Raw genomic sequence first — 16,720 nt, 5'->3', positions numbered from 1 at the left:
AGAGTCTTCAACAATTAAAATAAACAGGACCAGGACATTTGTATTGTGAGGGGCTGAACTGCAACCCTTTGAAATTCATATGTTGATGTTCTAAACCTCAAATATAGCCTAATGTGTAGACAGGATCTTTTCAGGTGCAATTAAGTTAGAGTTTGTGCTAATCCATCATGACTGGTCTTTTATAAGAGGAATAAATTTGGCCAGAAACAGGGACATATGAACACCAGGAGAAGGTAGTCACTTACAAACCTTTCTCACAACCTCTCTAGAAGTCTAACACTGCTCCACAGAGTAAATCCCAAAGGAACCAGGCACAGAAGCAGGCTAAGGTTGTCCAGGGGAAATCCTTAGCTCAGTGCAGACAAAAAGCAGGTGCTATCAATCCCTATGAACACTACCTAAAAAGGAGGAAATTCTTAGACCTGACAGAAATCAACAGCTCTGATAGATTGATTCATTAGTTATTAAAGCCATTAGGCAAAGTGATGCTTTTGGCAGGGGATTTTAGGACATGTGTCTATTCATTTGTTTGTCTGTTTTTCACATTCAAAAGTGTGGGCATCGTGGCTTGAATATGAAATACCACCCAAGGGGTCATGTATGATGGAGAGTATTTCCAAAGTCTGGCCTTCTCATGAATTACTTTTAGACAAATGCCCTTCTAGTAAAGGAAAATGCATTCACCTTTAGTAGCTGTGGTGACCTGAATGTAAAATACCCCCCATAGCCTCAAGAGAAAGAGGAAAATAAAAAATAAATCTTGTCATTTTGATTCTGGTTAAGGAATTAATTGCAGGTGTATTAGTATTATCCAAAACTCCATTCCTATCTGACTCCTGCCCCAACTACAGTCTTCTAAGTCCCACTTCTGCCTCGCACAGCAACAACCCCCAGGAGGTGCTCTCTCTCCTTTCTTCTCTTTCTCTCTTTCTCCTGATTCACAGTTACTAAATCTAAATTTTAAAAGATTATTCATGGGGGCTGGAGAGATGGCTTAGCAGTTAAGCATTTGCCTGTGAAGCCTAAGGACCCCAGTTCGAGGCTCGATTCCCCAGGACCCACATTAGCCAGATGCACAAGGGGGCGCACATGTCTGGAGTTCATTTTGCAGTCACTGGAGGCCCTGGTGCACCCATTCTCGCTCTGTCTTGCTTCCTCTTTGTCTCTCTCCCTCTTTCTCTGTCTGTCGCTCTCAAATAAATAAATAAAAATAAAACAATAAAAATTTGAAACAAAATATTCATGGGATGGGGGTGGTGACTCACACCTGTAATAACAGCATTTGAGAGTCTGTAGCAATAGGTGTGGTGAGTTTGAAGCCAGCCTGGGCTCCATGATGACTTCCTGGCCAGCCATTAAAAACACTATCACTAAGTAAAGGATGGTTCAGCACATCTACTAAAAAAAAAAAAAAAAAAAAAAAAACAAAAAAAAACATGAAAAATTACAAGGAGTTTTCAAGGACTTAATTTTCTATGCTGCCATTTTTTCATGTTTCTTCCATTGTGGCTTTTTTTTTAAGAGAGCTCTTATGGATGGATATTTTCTGGAGATGTTTTTCTGTATTAAGAACTTTGCAGTTTTGCTGAAGGGATGGTTCAGGCACTTGCTTGCAAAGTCTGATGACCCAGGTTTGATTGTTCAGTTTCCATGTAAACCCAGATGCATAAAATGGTGCACGTATCTGGCTTTTGCAGTGGCAGGGGGTTCTGGTATGCCCATCGTCCTTGCTCCCAGCCACTCATCCACACACAGCTCTCTTTCTCTCCAATAAATCAATATGTATTTTTTTTAAAAAAAAAAACTATATCTTTGCAGTTAGTATGGTGGGCATATATGTGTTGGCATTACTGGAAGGATGAAATTGATGTGTTATTTTCATTTATGAGAATTTGACAAAGCCTAGTTGGTAAGAGAACACCTCTCATTCATCAGATCATTAACTGGAATAAAATGTTTACAAGAGAATTTAGTAAGATATTCCCAAATTTAAATAAATGCACCCTCTGCATCAGAAGCTCCATTTCAGTGGAGCAAATGTGTGTCAAGTTACACATGTACATGATATTAAATACAAGTTTATTTTATTCAGGAAGACATCACCAGAGAATGACATTTCCGTCAATGTGCTCCCTTAAAAGTTGTCACCTAGTGCTATAGTGGGATCTCTACTAGGTATACTGATGTGCACATCCAAGCTATATTGTGTAGGAAGAGAAAGTGATAGAAAATGGTGGATGATGTAGCCCAATTTGTCACAAACATATGCACACATGTTTACATCTATGATCCTAGAAAGTTTCTGGGATTATATACATGAAATTGGAATTATCACTAGTTAGAGGGAAATAGATATCTGGTCTCTACTTTGTATTACTGTGTCACAAGTAGCAAGTATGTTATAAGGTTATAGAGAAATATAATGTTACGCAGAAAAGATTCAGATTAACATGACATAAAAGTTAACTTGCCTAAAGGCATGCTTTATAATGGGCATAATATTCATTTTAGGTAATATACAGAATCCCCACAGAATAAGCTACCATGAGAAGTAAAAGTATAATGAAGAGGAATACATTGTTTTCCATTACTCCAAATCCACCAGGCAAAAATTTAGGAGTAAGATTATTGTTGATATGTACTCAAAGAAACAGAAGGTGATGGAGTGCATTTCCAAAATGTGAACTTCACATGAATGACTTTGAGACAAATGCCCTTCTGGTAAAGGGAAAACGCATCCACCTGTGGTAGCTGCGGTGACCTGAATGTACAATGTCCCCCATAGCCTCAAATGTTTATTATTAAGCTTCCTACTTAGTCCCCAGCTGGTGAAGCCTGCAGGTGGCAGAGCCTTGCTGGAGGAGGTGTGTCACTGAGGGAGGACCTTCAGTTCATTAGTCCAGTCTGCACTGTGTCCAGAGTTAGCTTGCTCTTGCTCCCTTCCTACTACTGAAAGATGAAGACGTGAGCTGGTTGCCATGCTTTTTATACCCTCTAAGCCTGACATTAACCCTTCCTCCCCATAAGCTGTTTCTGGTCCAGTTTGTTTGCCCCAACAATGAGAAGATAACCAATACAGTAGTTAACAATATGAATCAGAGATTAATTAAATTCACTTTCAGTCAGCGCCAACTGTACCCAATGGTCATTGCAGTCATTCTCAGCCTTTATATTGTTATATTATAGGATGGTCAATTTTATGATTTCACATTCATTGAGTTTGCCAAAGGATTGAGTAGAAAAGATATAACCTAGAGATCAACTCCTTCAGCACAGTAGAAGTATATACTAGGTAAGTGTCCTCACCCCATAAATATCTCTTCACAAAGCCCTGTGTGTCTGCCTACCCTTTTCCTCAGAAGTAGGTTAGATTCTACCTGAAGATCACTAGTTCTTTTCTAGCAGCCAACATACAGAACATTTTCAGAAATTGAATTACTACCTCACTACCAAATAAAAATCTATAATTTAGGAGTATTTTTTGGTTATATAGCCTTCTATTTTTTAATTTTGTTTTACACACTCAAATTGGCTAGGATTTTCCTAATGTAGACCTTTGTGTTACTATAGTATTTGTATATATTAAGAATCCAACAATTAGTTAGCCTGACTGGAAATGCACATGATCCACACACACACACACACACAAATTCATTTCTAACTCCTTCCTTTCTTCCCCTTTATTGTATTGTGTTATTTTGGATTAAATTCAGGGCTTCTTTCATACTGGGATGTTGGCTCATCATTGAGCTATACCTGCATTTTCATGGCTTTTTAAAAAATCATCCCTTTTCATATATCTTCATTTTGTTTAATACATAATTAAATTAATCAAATGACTTTTTAGTAAATTCTCACTTTCTTCAATTAGTACTAATAGTACTGAACATGTCTATAGTATGCCCAGTGGTTTTAATAGTACTGAACATGTCTACAGAATACCCAACAGTTGGTTTTGTTCTCTTTCTGTGATCGTTAATATTTTCAACTTCACAAGATCTGGACTCACAGAAGACAAGTCCTTGGGCATGACTAAAAAGAGGTTTTTAGTTTAGATTAAGTGATGTGGAAACACACACACTAACTATGAACAGCACGATCCAGTGTTATGAGGTCTCAGACTTAATAAAAAGGAGAAAGTGAACTGAACACAATTCATCACTTTCAGCTTCTTGACAGTAGACAGCGTGTAACCAGGTGTCTTATGCTTCCACCACCATGCCTTTCCTGCTATGGTTGACTGCAGCTTCCAATTATGAGGCAAAACAAACACTTCCACCCTAAGTTTCTTTTGTCAGATGTTTTGTTACAGTGAGGAGAAAAAAAAACTACAGAAAATGGATATCAGGGCTAGAGAGATGGCTTAACAGTTAAGGCACTTGCCTTCAAAGCCAAAGGACAAAGGTTTTATTTCCCAGAATCCACGTAAGCCAGATGCACAAAGAGGTGCATACCTCTGGAGTTTATTTGCAGTGGCTGGAGGCCCTGATACTTACATTCATATTCTCTTTCTCTCCCTCTTTCTCTGCCACATAGACAAAAATAAAATATTTAAAATTAAAAAAAAAATGGTTATCAAGAGTGACCACTGCTGTGATAAGCCTAAACATGTGGTTCAGCATGCCTTTAGAACTGGTTCAGAGGAGGAATGTGGAAGACTTTGGAATTTTAAGCTAGAAAGCTCTAGAATGCTGTTTGATAATTGGAGCTTAATAGGTCATTCTAGTGAGAATTTGGAACACCAGAATGTTAAGCACAAACAGTGGATATCTGGTTCATGAGGTTTCAGAGAGGAGCTTCTCTTGGATCTGTAAACCTGAAATAAACCTCTTCCTCCCATAAAGTACACTGTTTGGAAGTTCATCCCAGCAACGTGGACCAGAACTGCAACATAGGAGCAGTTCCATCAATGGCAGAATAAGCTGCTTTCTTCCATACATCCAAACAGAGAGAAACAACTGCAAGCAAAGACCAACGCCAGCAAACACACAACCCACCCTGCCAGGGCTCCAACTGCTCTTTCCACACCTTTGGGCTGGAATCCAGATATGCCCCCAGTAACATAGCACCCTGTAGGAGGAATCTGCCTGCTAAAGGCTGAAGTTGAAAACTCAGTGTTAATAAAACATCTGAATCTATGTGGCTATACATTTACACGATCATATTCGAACTACCACACTATGTAATTCTCTTTGTAACTCAGATGCTAACATGGTACCTGGCAAAAAGACTTGACTGAAATGCATTTTGCTCCTATAAATGTCATCATAAACAAAGGTGTGCTTTGTGTAGAGTATTTCTACCATGTTTACTTTTTTTCCTTTAGTTGCCCATTTTGCTATTGTGTGAATAGCCCAGAATTCAATAGGGAAATATATTAACATTCATTCCATTGAACAACAGGAATTTAAACATTTTTCCATGATCAATGAAACACCTTTTCTACAGATATTTGTTGAGTTATATCTAAAGTGAAATGCTCTTCATACATTACAGCAATCTTCTCAAGAACCCTAAAAGGTAAACTTTAACTGAATGTATTGATATGCAAGTTGAGCCATGTTAGCATTTTCAGGCTTTCTCAGGGTCTCATAGCTAATAAATGTTGTAATATGGAACTTGACCTTTCAATGGTTGAATTCCAAACTCTTTCCAATTTACCTCCATTTTTTCACTCTCCTGAGCACTGCTTACTCTAATAGACATTGATGTGTTTTCAGCAAACTAGTCTATGCATTCTGTTTCTTTCAGACCATTATCAAATAATTTCTTCTCAATAACTTAACTTATGAATATATAACCTTAGCAGTAGAATCCTAATTATAGTTGGGATTGGAAGATAGAGCTGAATGAAAAGTCAGCAGAAGTCAAAGTTGTCAAGTCATAAAAGTGATCATGGCCACTCCCATTTTAAATCTTGTACCCAGCTCCCCTTGGCTGTAATTTACTCAACAAATATGTAATGGGCACCTCCAAAGTCCTTTTCACTACACTACAGAAACCGTTGCAAGTAAAACAGACCCAATATCTGTCCTCATGATTATAACTGATAGGATAGTGACAGGCAGTAAAATAGAAACAGCATGCTCCAGTGCAAGAATGGAGAAAAGTATGTTTAAATACGACCAGTAAATTGTAGGATATAAAATTAATGCACAGGGCTAGAGAGATAGCTCAGAAGTTAAAGGCACTTGTTTTCAAAATGTGATGGGCCAGGTTAAATTCCCCAGAACCCACATAAAGCTAAATACATATATACAGAGTGTATATAAACAGTTGAAGTTCAGCTGCAGTGGTTGGAGGCCCTATGGGAGGCCCTAGAGTATCCATTCTCTCTCTCGCTCTCTCTATCTATCTCTCCCTTTACTTGCAACAAATAATAAATTTAAGGGCTGGAGGGTTTGCTTAGCGGTTAAGGTGTCTGCCTGCAAAGCCAAAGGATCAGGTTCAATTCCCAAAGGCTCATGTTAGCCAGATGCTCAAGGAGGCACACACATCTGGAGTTTGTTTGCAGTGGCTGAAAGCCCTAGTGTGCTCGGTCTCTCTCTCTCTCTCCCCAACTCTTTCTCTGTCAAATAAATAAAAATAAAATATTTTTAAAATAATATTATTATTTAAAAAAACTGACACAGTGGGGCTGGAGAGATGGCTTAGCAGATAGGTGCTCACCTATGAAGCCTAAGAATCCAGGTTCAATTCCCCAGTACCCACATAAGCCAAATACAAAAAGTGGCACATGTGTCTGGAGTTTGTTTGCATTGGCTGGAGGCCCTGGTGTGTCCATTCTCTCCCTCTTCCTCTCTCCTTCCCTCCCTCCCTCTCTCTCTTTTCTACTTTTCAAATAAATAAATAAAATAAAAATAAAATTTAAAAAGATGTACACAAAAATCAGTATACATCAATAATTAACTTGAAGAGAAAGAAATCAAGAAAAACATCCTATTCACTCTGTTGAAAAAAAAATTCAAATAGCTAGGAATAAACCTAATTGAAAATATGAAAACTTCATGATACTATAAAAATCAAAGGGAATACTAAAACTTCCATGCTCCTGGATTGGCAGAATATTGTTAAAATTACTACATTACCAAAAGTAATGTATAGAGTCAACACAGTCTCCATCAACTTCCAATGGCACTCCCCAATAAATTGGAAAAATATAGTCCAAAAATTCATATGGAAGCACAAAAGACCATGAACAGCCTAAGCAATCCTAAGGAGCAATAACCGTAGCTGGAGGGATTGAATGATGGCTTAGCAGTTAAGGTGCTTGCCTGTGAAGCCAAGGACCAAGATTTGGTTCCAGTTTTGGTACCAGTACCCAGGTAAACCAGATGCACAAGGCAGCAAATGTACCTGGAGTTCCTTTGCAGTGGCGTTAGGCTCTGGTGTGCCTATTCTCTCTCTCTCTCTCTCTCTCTCTCTCTCTCTACCTATCTATGTATGTATCTATCTCCCTCCCCCCACTTTCTCTCTCTTACACAAATAAATAAATAATGTGTTTTTAAAAAGAAAAAAAGAATATAGCTGCAGGTATCATAATAATTCATCTCAAATGCAACCCAACAGACATATCAACAGTGGAGCAAAACCAGGGACTCAAAAATAAACCTTCACTGCTCTGGTCACCTAATCTTTGATAAACTAGCCAAGTGCATTCAGTGGGGAAAAATGTCAGCCTTTTCAACAAATGGTGCTGGCAAAACTGGATATTCATCTGCAGAAAAATTTAATTAGATCCATACCTTTCACCCTATACAAATACCAATTGAGAGTGGATCAAAGGCCCTAACCTAAACAACCCTGAAATACTGAAATTGCTAGAGGAAAAATTAAAGAGCATGCTCCAATATAGGGGCATGGGCAAGAACTTTCTACACAGGACTCCAACAGCACAAGTAATTAGTAAATGGGACCACATGAAATCCAAAAGATTTTGCATAGTGAAAGAATCTATCAGCAAAGTGAATAAACAGCTTAAGGAATGCAAGAAAATCTTTGTACCCACTTATCTCTGAAGTCTGACTGGACAGTGGGCTAACAACCAGAATTTACAAATGACTATGAAACTTAAACAAAATAAAAACATTACCATTATCAAATGAGCTAATGAAAGTATCAGTCAGTTCACAAAAGAAGAAACACAAACAACCAACAAGTTCTTTAAAAAAATCCATTATACAAAGTCTTTAGGGAAATGAAAATTAAAACTACTCAGGTACCATCTTATAAGTCAGAATGGCTGTAAAGAAGAAAACTGTTAACAAATGATGCTAAGGATGCAAGAAAAGAGGAACTTTTGTTCATCGCTCATGGGAATGTAAACTGGTACAGCCATTATGGAAATCAGTATGAAGGCAGAACGCCCATATTACCCAGCTGTACTACTTCTGCGCATGTAAATGGATAATGAAAATATAGTACATACACGTGATGGAATTTTATTCAGTAGCATGGGAAAAAAGGAGATTTGCAGGAAAATGGATGGACCTTAAAAGAATTGGATTATCTGAAGTAATCCTAGTTCAAAAAGACCAGAGTTCAGAAATAGGCATGTTGTCTCTTATATGTGGACCCTAGTTTGAGATAGATAGATAGATAGATAGATAGATAGATAGATAGATAGATAGATAGATAGATAGATAGATGGATAGATAGATGATAGATGGATTAGATATAGATAGATATGTATATATGTAAAGCCTATAAAGATAGAATGGCCACTAAGAGTGAGTATAAAGAGATGAGGAGGAAGAGAGATAAGGGAAGGGCAATAGGACACATTAGATATATAAATAGAATTAGGGAGAAGTTTGGGGGAGGGAAAATGGGGGGACAGAGAATTTGGGGAGAGGAGGGGTGAGAACTAAAACAAATTACTTTTGAGCATGGAAAATGAGTGATACCTAAATCTCTGTGTGACAACTAAAAAATAAAAGTAAATAATAGGGGCTGGAGATATGGCTTAGTGGTTAAGCACTTGCCTGTGAAGCCTAAGGACCCCAGTTCAAGGATCTTATTCCCCAGGACCCATGTAAGACAGATACACAAGGTGGCACACGCATCTGGAGTTTGCAGTGGCTGGAGACCCAGGTGCACCCATTCTCTATCTACCTCTTCCTCTCTCTGTGTTTGTCACTCTTAAATAAATAATAAGCAAAAAAACATTTAAAAAAAAGTAAATAATAGAGGCTGGATAAATATCTCAGTGGTTAAGACACTTGTCCAGAAAGCCTAACAACCATAGTTCAATTCCTCAGTATCCTCATAAAGCCAGATGCACAAAGTTGTTCATGCATCTGGAGTTTTTCTGCAGTGGCTAGAGGCCTTTGTATGTCCATTCTCATCCTGCTTGCCTCTCTTTCTCTCTTTCTCAAGCATGATGGCACAGACCTTTAGTTCTAGCACTTTAGGAGGCTGAGGTAGGAGGATCAGTGTGAGTATGAAGCCAGCCTGAAACTACACAGTGAATTCCAAGTCAGCCTGGGCTAGAGTAAGACCCTACCTCAAAAATTGAAAAATAAAAAATAAAAGTTTACCTCTCTATAAAATACAATTTAAAACTTTTCTAAGATGAAATAGCTAAAACTCATAGTTCTGTGAGGCAGACTAGTACATTTGGGAAATTCCTTTCTGAGAGAAGTTTTTACCCTAATACTTTCTTTGCTTTTTTAACCAATGACAAACTACAATTAAGACATTCATTTACAGCAACTTGATTTTTATTCTGTCTCCACTCTTCTTCAAAGAAAACTAATCCTCCAAATGTGACAGGTCTTATAATCTGTCTCTGGTAGAAGAATATACATTTTTCCCTTGAAACTCAGTGTAGAATCTTGATAACTAATATGGAATTATTTTTGCAAATGATATTCCATTTTACATTTCCAAGTTGTTACCACCTATAACAAATAGATAGAAAGAACTAAGAGGCACATGCCGATGTATGTCCTAGGAATGCATGGAGGCACTGTGGCAGATATTGGACTGGATGACAACTGATCAGTGTTTTGAATGGTGTTAGCAAGAGATGACGCTTGCCAAGCGTCAGGTTCAGAACTAGGATCTGAGTACAGTAAGACATTTATGCAAACATCTTCAAAAGCACACACATTTATAGCACGAACTTTGTCCATATCATTTCTCTCCTTACAATTCAAGTTGGCATAACAGTTGCAACGAAATTTTTTGGAAAAATACTCCAGGTCATCAACGGTGGGTTTGCCACGTACTTCATACTTTCCATTTTGCTGAAATTGGATAGCAAAATTTGTTGGGTTCAAATGAAGATATTCATTTGAATTCCAATTTTTCCTTGTGCACACACCTTGGTCCTCGCAAAGTGCCTGGCTACACATTTTGGATGCTAAGGTGACATTGATTAAGTATGGATTCAGTGTTGTTTCCATGTAATCATGAAGAGTCAAGCAAGTTTTCTGTAAAATTGTAAGACAGAATATGAAGACATAAGTTAGTTTCTATGTGAATTAGTATGCTCTAATAAGCAAACCTTAAGAGAAAAAACAACAAACATACCAAGAGATAAAAAATATTCTTTGGTTTTTTTTTTTTTTTGACTTTCATAAACAGGACTATGTCAATGATTCTGTACCATTTTAAAATTCATGTGTCACTGAATTATTTAGTAGTGGAGGCTTAACTTGTTGTAGCCTTGATCTTCCTTAAAAATTCATAAACTAATCAAGGAGACAGTATATTACAGCTGTGAGATTATGGTCTTTGAGGGCTGTGAAGATGGCTCAGTGGGCGAAAGTGCTGGCCGAGCAACTGTGACAGTCAGAGCTCAGATCTCCAGAACATATATGAAACTAAACACAGTAGGGAGAACAACGGTAATCTCAGTGCATCTACAGTGAGACAATGGATAGAAGCAGCAAATTCCCTGAGAACTCACAGGCTAGATATGCTGGTGCTCACAGTGGTGAACTGTAAGAGACCCTGCCTCAAATAAGGTGGAAAGTGTGGACCAGTATCCAAGGTTGTCCTCAGACTAACACATGCGCACCATAGCACATGCCTACTTGTGTACACACACACACACACACACACACACACACACACACACACTATATACACACAGAGATGCAAAGAGAAAAAGATTTTTAAAATATGACCTTTGAGGTCAGTTTGCCCAGATTTGAGTCCCAGTTTCATTAGTGAGCATCAGCATAAACTTTGGTAACATCTGGAGCTTTCTAAGTCTTAATTTCCCAAATGACCTTAGAAAAACTAATTTGGTTATGTTTCAACTTTATCACTTGTAAAACAAGGATGAATTTGAAGCCTGCCTCCAAAAGTAAAAAGATGTATATAAAAGTGCTTAATATAGAGTCTCTCATATCTTCAATTAACTCTCAATAAAGCATAAATAAATGTGGTAAGAACCATATCTGCCAGACAAGTTTAAACACAATGGAAGAGCTTCCAAACTCATGGTTCAAATTAATTAAATAGGTTTACCTGATCATTTCATATAAATATCACATACAGTCAAATTATGTGTGTATAATGACCATTTTTTGACCCTTTGTAGACTAGAAGTGATGTAGAAAATGATCCATCTTGCTATGGGTATGTTTTTAAACATGAACATTGGCCTTCACAACACATGGAGGACAGTCACAGTCTCCTATGACGAAAAGTTCCACTGAGCGAGTTGGCTGGGCTCTCCACTGGACAGACCAAAGGAAGGCAGTGGTGGTGGGTTGGCAGGAAAGCCAAGGGTTCTGTCAAGTTGCATGTGATTCTACATCTTGCTACATTTCTTGAGGTGATACCTTCTATCCTTGACATAATGACCTTTTTTTCTAAGTTCCGAGAGTGACTAGACTTAGTCTATATTCTTCAATGATACATTCTCAGTACCAAGGAAGTAATGAGAATTTATACTAGGTTTAGGTGACCTTACATTAGCTTGCAGACTTAGAAAAAAAGGCAGAGGATAACAGTGAGAATGACCTGAGAATCATGAACCTGCAGAAGATTCAGTATATGGAAAGATTTTGATGGCTTCCTAAGAGATATGCTATAAATACTCCTACCATGGCTAATGTCAAGTTAGCAGTCTAACACTACTGACTACAGAGTTGGAAAGTGAGTATACCACCATTACACAGTACGGGAGGGTGAGCAACCATGATAGAGTGCTACCATCTCAAGAGCTACTACAGATAAAATGACCTCAGGCAAGTAAGGTAAACATGAAGTGACATACTGGTACGTTTTGTGCATTTGTTACCTTTCTTTCCTTGCATGTTCTTGTTGTTTGCTTTTAATAATGGCTATGTTAAACAACAGGGTCACAAAATTCCTATAAACAGCCCACTGTTGCAAACTAGACCCAGTGCAACTGGTGCATCCTGCCCCTGGATCCAGTAAAATCATGAAGAAGGAAATATTTTACTTGCCACTTGTAGGTAAGTTCTGGCAAGTAAAATAAATAATAAACAAGCAAGTAAATAAAAAATAAACTGTAATTCTCAGTTTCTGAAATTCCCAACGAATCAGAAGAATCGTGAGTAAGTGACCCACTGACTTACTGATAACAAATGACATTGAAAAAAAAAAAAGATGCATAAGCATGTAGAAAGAGTCTATAAGGGACAATGTCAAGATCATGGTCACATTCAATTATTTATTTTTGGAGGGTGGGGGAGAGACATACACACAGAGAGAATTGGCACACCAGGGCCTCTAGTCACTGCAAATGAACTCCAAATGCATGTGCTGCCTTGTACCTCTGGCTGAAGTGGGTACTGAGGAATTAAACCTGGGTCCTTAGGCTTAGAAGGCAAGTGCCTTAACCACTAAGCCATCTCTCCAGCCCCTCATTTCATTTTTTAAGGATGTAGTATGGAGAATTTCTAAAAGGTTCTAGTATATAATTAATAATATCCTGGAAGAATAGCTTTATAGTTTTGGAAAAGCAACTAGCAAAACCAGGGAATGGGCTGGAGAGATGGCTCAGAAGTTAAATGTGCTTGCTTATAAAGTCTGACAACCTGGGTTCATATCCCCAGGACCCACATAAGCCAGATGCACAAAGTGGCACATGCATCTGGAGTTTGTTTCCAGTGCCTAGATGCCCTAGTGCACCCATTCTCTCTCTCTCTCTCATTCTCATTCTTTCTCACTCTCTCCACATCCTTCTTTGCTTATAAATAAAGAAAACAATTAAAATATTAAGGAATGTTCCTAGGAAGATTACAACTTTAAGGCAATTGTATGAAATATTAATAAAAAAGAGATTTTGTCATAAGATGTATGCCTTTCCTTGAACTTGCATTTTCTGTTACCTCTTTTCTATTGGAGATCAAGTTAAAGATAATATAGCTATACAAAATAGACAAAAAGGCCAAGATACCTTGAAAGAGTCTCACAAATTTGAATATTTTGAATAATTTTAAATGAAGTAGGAATGAGACAAATGCAATCCTACTCAGTTCTATTTTCTACAGATCCTAAATCAGAAGTTGTGGGTCATGAGCTCTTTCAGATTCTCCATGACACAACCATCACTAGTATTACCACATATTCTTTCTTTAAGTCAAGAAGATTAAAGAAGTGGGGACTAAAGGTCTAGTGTGGAGAATTACACCATACATACAGAGACCTGTCAATGTGACACCAAACATCATATCAGAAAACTGAAACTGTTGTCTCTGTTTTGCCACTATAAACCAAGTTGCCTAGATAATATCAGTCAGTTTCACTGAACATCTGATTCCTCATTGGAAGGCAGGCACAAGACTTCCTACCTTATATCAAAGAAATGCAAGATATATGGATTCAGCAAATATGTGGCGAGCATAGTGCTTACTTTGTTAGTTAATGCCAAAATAATCATCAAAAACATTAAAAATAGTATTAGTATAATCTATGTGCTACAAATTCAACTTACCATGCTTCGTGCTAAAGCAGTAGTTCCCCATATTACCATTCCAGAGACACCCAGAGCAACAGTTTCACCAATTGTGTTCACAAGGTCATACTGGCAAATGGGACAGAAAGAGTTAGCAGATGGGACAAAATGAAAGTGTTATACATAAAGCCATAGCAGCAAAGCTAAACATGCTGGTCCAGAAATCATAATTTAAATATGCCTATCCTATATCATTCCCTTACAATTGAAAAACAGAGACTATTAATAGTGTTTCAATTCTTCTGCTGACAGGAGCAGTTCATGTACGATCTATAATCTATATAATTCTCCATAATCGCTAACAGATTAGTTATTAAAGATTAAAAACGTTCTCCTTTTGCCTCTATTTTATATAGAGAGCTACTCATATGTTACTTCCTAAATAACACAGAAACCTTTTAAATGATATAAAACAGCTAAATTTCAGTTCCTTTAAAAATAACAATAGGGGGCTGGAGAGATGGCTTAGCGGTTAAGTGCTTGCCTGTGAAGCCTAAGGACCCCGGTTCGAGGCTCGCTTCCCCAGGTCCCACGTTAGCCAGATGCACAAGGGGGCACACGCGTCTGGAGTTCGTTTGCAGAGGCTGGAAGCCCTGGCGCACCCATTCTCTCTCTCTCTCCCTCCCTCTGTCTTTCTCTCTGTGTCTGTTGCTCTCAAATAAATAAATAAATAAATAATTTAAAAAAAAAATAACAATAGGGCTGGGAGAGATGGCTAAGTGGCAAGGCACTTGCCTGCAAAGCCTAAGGACCCAGGTTCAATTCTCCAGGTCCCACATAAGCCATATGCACAAGGTGGCACATGCATCTGGAGTTAATTTGTAGTGGCTAGAGGCCCTGGTATGTCCATTATCTCCCTCTCTCTCTCTCTCTGTCTCTGTCTCAAATAAAAATTTAAAAACTACTTTTTTAAAAAATGACAATAGGATTGAAGAGATGGCTTAGTGGTTAAGCGCTTGCCTGTGAAGCCTAAGGACCCGGTTCGAGGCTCACTTCCCCAGGTCCCACGTTAGCCAGATGCACAAGGGGGCGCACGCGTCTGGAGTTCGTTTGCAGAGGCTGGAAGCCCTGGCGCGCCCATTCTCTCTCTCTACCTCAATCTGTCTTTCTCTCTGTGTCTGTTGCTCTCAAATAAATAAATAATTTTAAAAAAAAAAACCTTTAAAAAAAAATGACAATAAATTGCCAGGTGCGGTAGCACACACCTTTAATGCCAGCTCTAAAGAGGATAACTGAATTTGAGGCCACCTTGAGACTATATAGTGAATTCCAGGTCAGCCTGGGCTAGTGCAAGACCCTACCTTGGGGGAAAAAAAGTTTGTGAATACACTTTCAGAGCTGTCATGGTTTGATTTACTTACCTGACTCAGAAACTCAAAAATCTTATCAGTGAAAACAAGACGAGTGTAAACGAAGATTGGTAGTGGATTTCTAGCATCTGGAACTTTAGAGACCCGAATGGCCTCCTGCACTCGGCCGCGCACATAGAGTGCTGCATTTGGATTTGACTTCAGGTCACTTCGCAAATAGATGGATGGGTAAAGGGCTGTGCTTTGATTCCACAACCAGCCAAGAGCATCATTTCTTTGCTTTTCAATATTAGGGCAAAATCCACTGTAATTGGGGTCATGAATTCTATGGTTATAACAATCAGGAAAAAGATAATAACCCCAAAAGTGGTTTGGCCGAAGGGCTTTTCCCAGTTTTAAAGTCTCTTCCATGAAACTCCTTCCTGCCTTTTCAAACTCTTCTTTGGCTAACTTTATGGCCTCTGAGAGACTCAGTTGTGCATTCTGTTGCTGGACCAACTCAACAGACTTATTTCTGTAAATATCCTTGGGTTTCCAGTTTCTCTCCCAGGTAGGTCTCCAGTCTTCCCAGTCAATGACAGCCAAGCCCACATTATCCATGGGCATGTAGTACAAAATGTCAGTCTTGGCTTTGTCCAGATGGTCCTTTAAAAGCCCCAACTGAGGGATTCCACCGTACTTACTTGTTTGTGAGCTGTCTATGTGAGGATAGTAACCAAGTCGATCAGTATAAAATATTGTGACACCCTGCCCTGTAAGACTTTTCTTGGGGCTTCCTTTTAAAGAGAAGATTTTCAAATCTATTGGCTCACTATACTTTCCAAGACATTTATCTGTTGGGGCATTCCATGCCCAGAGGAAAGGAATATTTGGGATAATCGGGGGTGCCCTAAAATCCAGAGTCAAGCTGCATGGAATCAGCAGAAAGACCAACACTGTATGGTACACTTGACTATGCTCAAAAAGACCCTTGAGAAAGAGGCACTTGAAGGTGGACTGTCCCATTGCAGAGACCAGTTAGTATAAAATAAATACCGAATTCTTCTTGCAAGATTTCTTATCCAATAATTGACGTCAGAAGTGAACCCAGAAGAAAGAATCAGAAGAACAAAGAGGTATGGAGATTGCTTTACATTTGAGTGCTCATCTTCTCACTTCATGCTCAAGGAATGATTCCCAAATTGCATCGTCTTTTACTGAAAAAATATTAAAAAAGACTATACTGTCATTCTGCATTACTGTATCCAAGACTGTAAGATTTACAAAGTTTTCGGTTTTATGTGCAGAGTTTAATTCATCTTAGAAGACAATCTTAGGATTAGAAGACATCTTATGTTTTTAATTGTGTTAAAGCCAATGAAATTATTTTGTCTTGTGTATGATACACCCTTTGTAATAGTTAGCCCTTGGATCATCTTCCAAAGTCAGGTATGAGGTAAGAGTAACTATTTTTCTTTTTTCCCTCCCA

At 38.3% G+C, this 16,720-nt stretch overlaps 1 protein-coding gene across 1 annotated transcript; it reads right to left on the bottom strand.

Moving 5' to 3' along the window:
* Positions 1-9,902: 9,902 nt before the first annotated feature.
* On the bottom strand, positions 9,903-16,257 carry LOC101616928 (hyaluronidase-5-like). The gene is made up of 3 exons (XM_004658651.2): positions 15,304-16,257; positions 13,922-14,011; positions 9,903-10,436 (listed from the first exon to the last, which is right to left on the bottom strand). Exons 1-3 carry the CDS (start codon positions 16,255-16,257, stop codon positions 9,903-9,905), a joined length of 1,578 nt encoding a protein of 525 aa, XP_004658708.2.
* Positions 16,258-16,720: the final 463 nt, after the last annotated feature.

The sequence above is a fragment of the Jaculus jaculus genome, chromosome 10, assembly GCF_020740685.1.
Source record: "Jaculus jaculus isolate mJacJac1 chromosome 10, mJacJac1.mat.Y.cur, whole genome shotgun sequence".
NCBI classification, from domain to species: Eukaryota; Metazoa; Chordata; class Mammalia; order Rodentia; family Dipodidae; genus Jaculus; species Jaculus jaculus.
The sequence above is the reverse complement of the archived record's forward strand: the minus strand, read 5'-3'. Positions and strand labels throughout refer to the sequence as shown.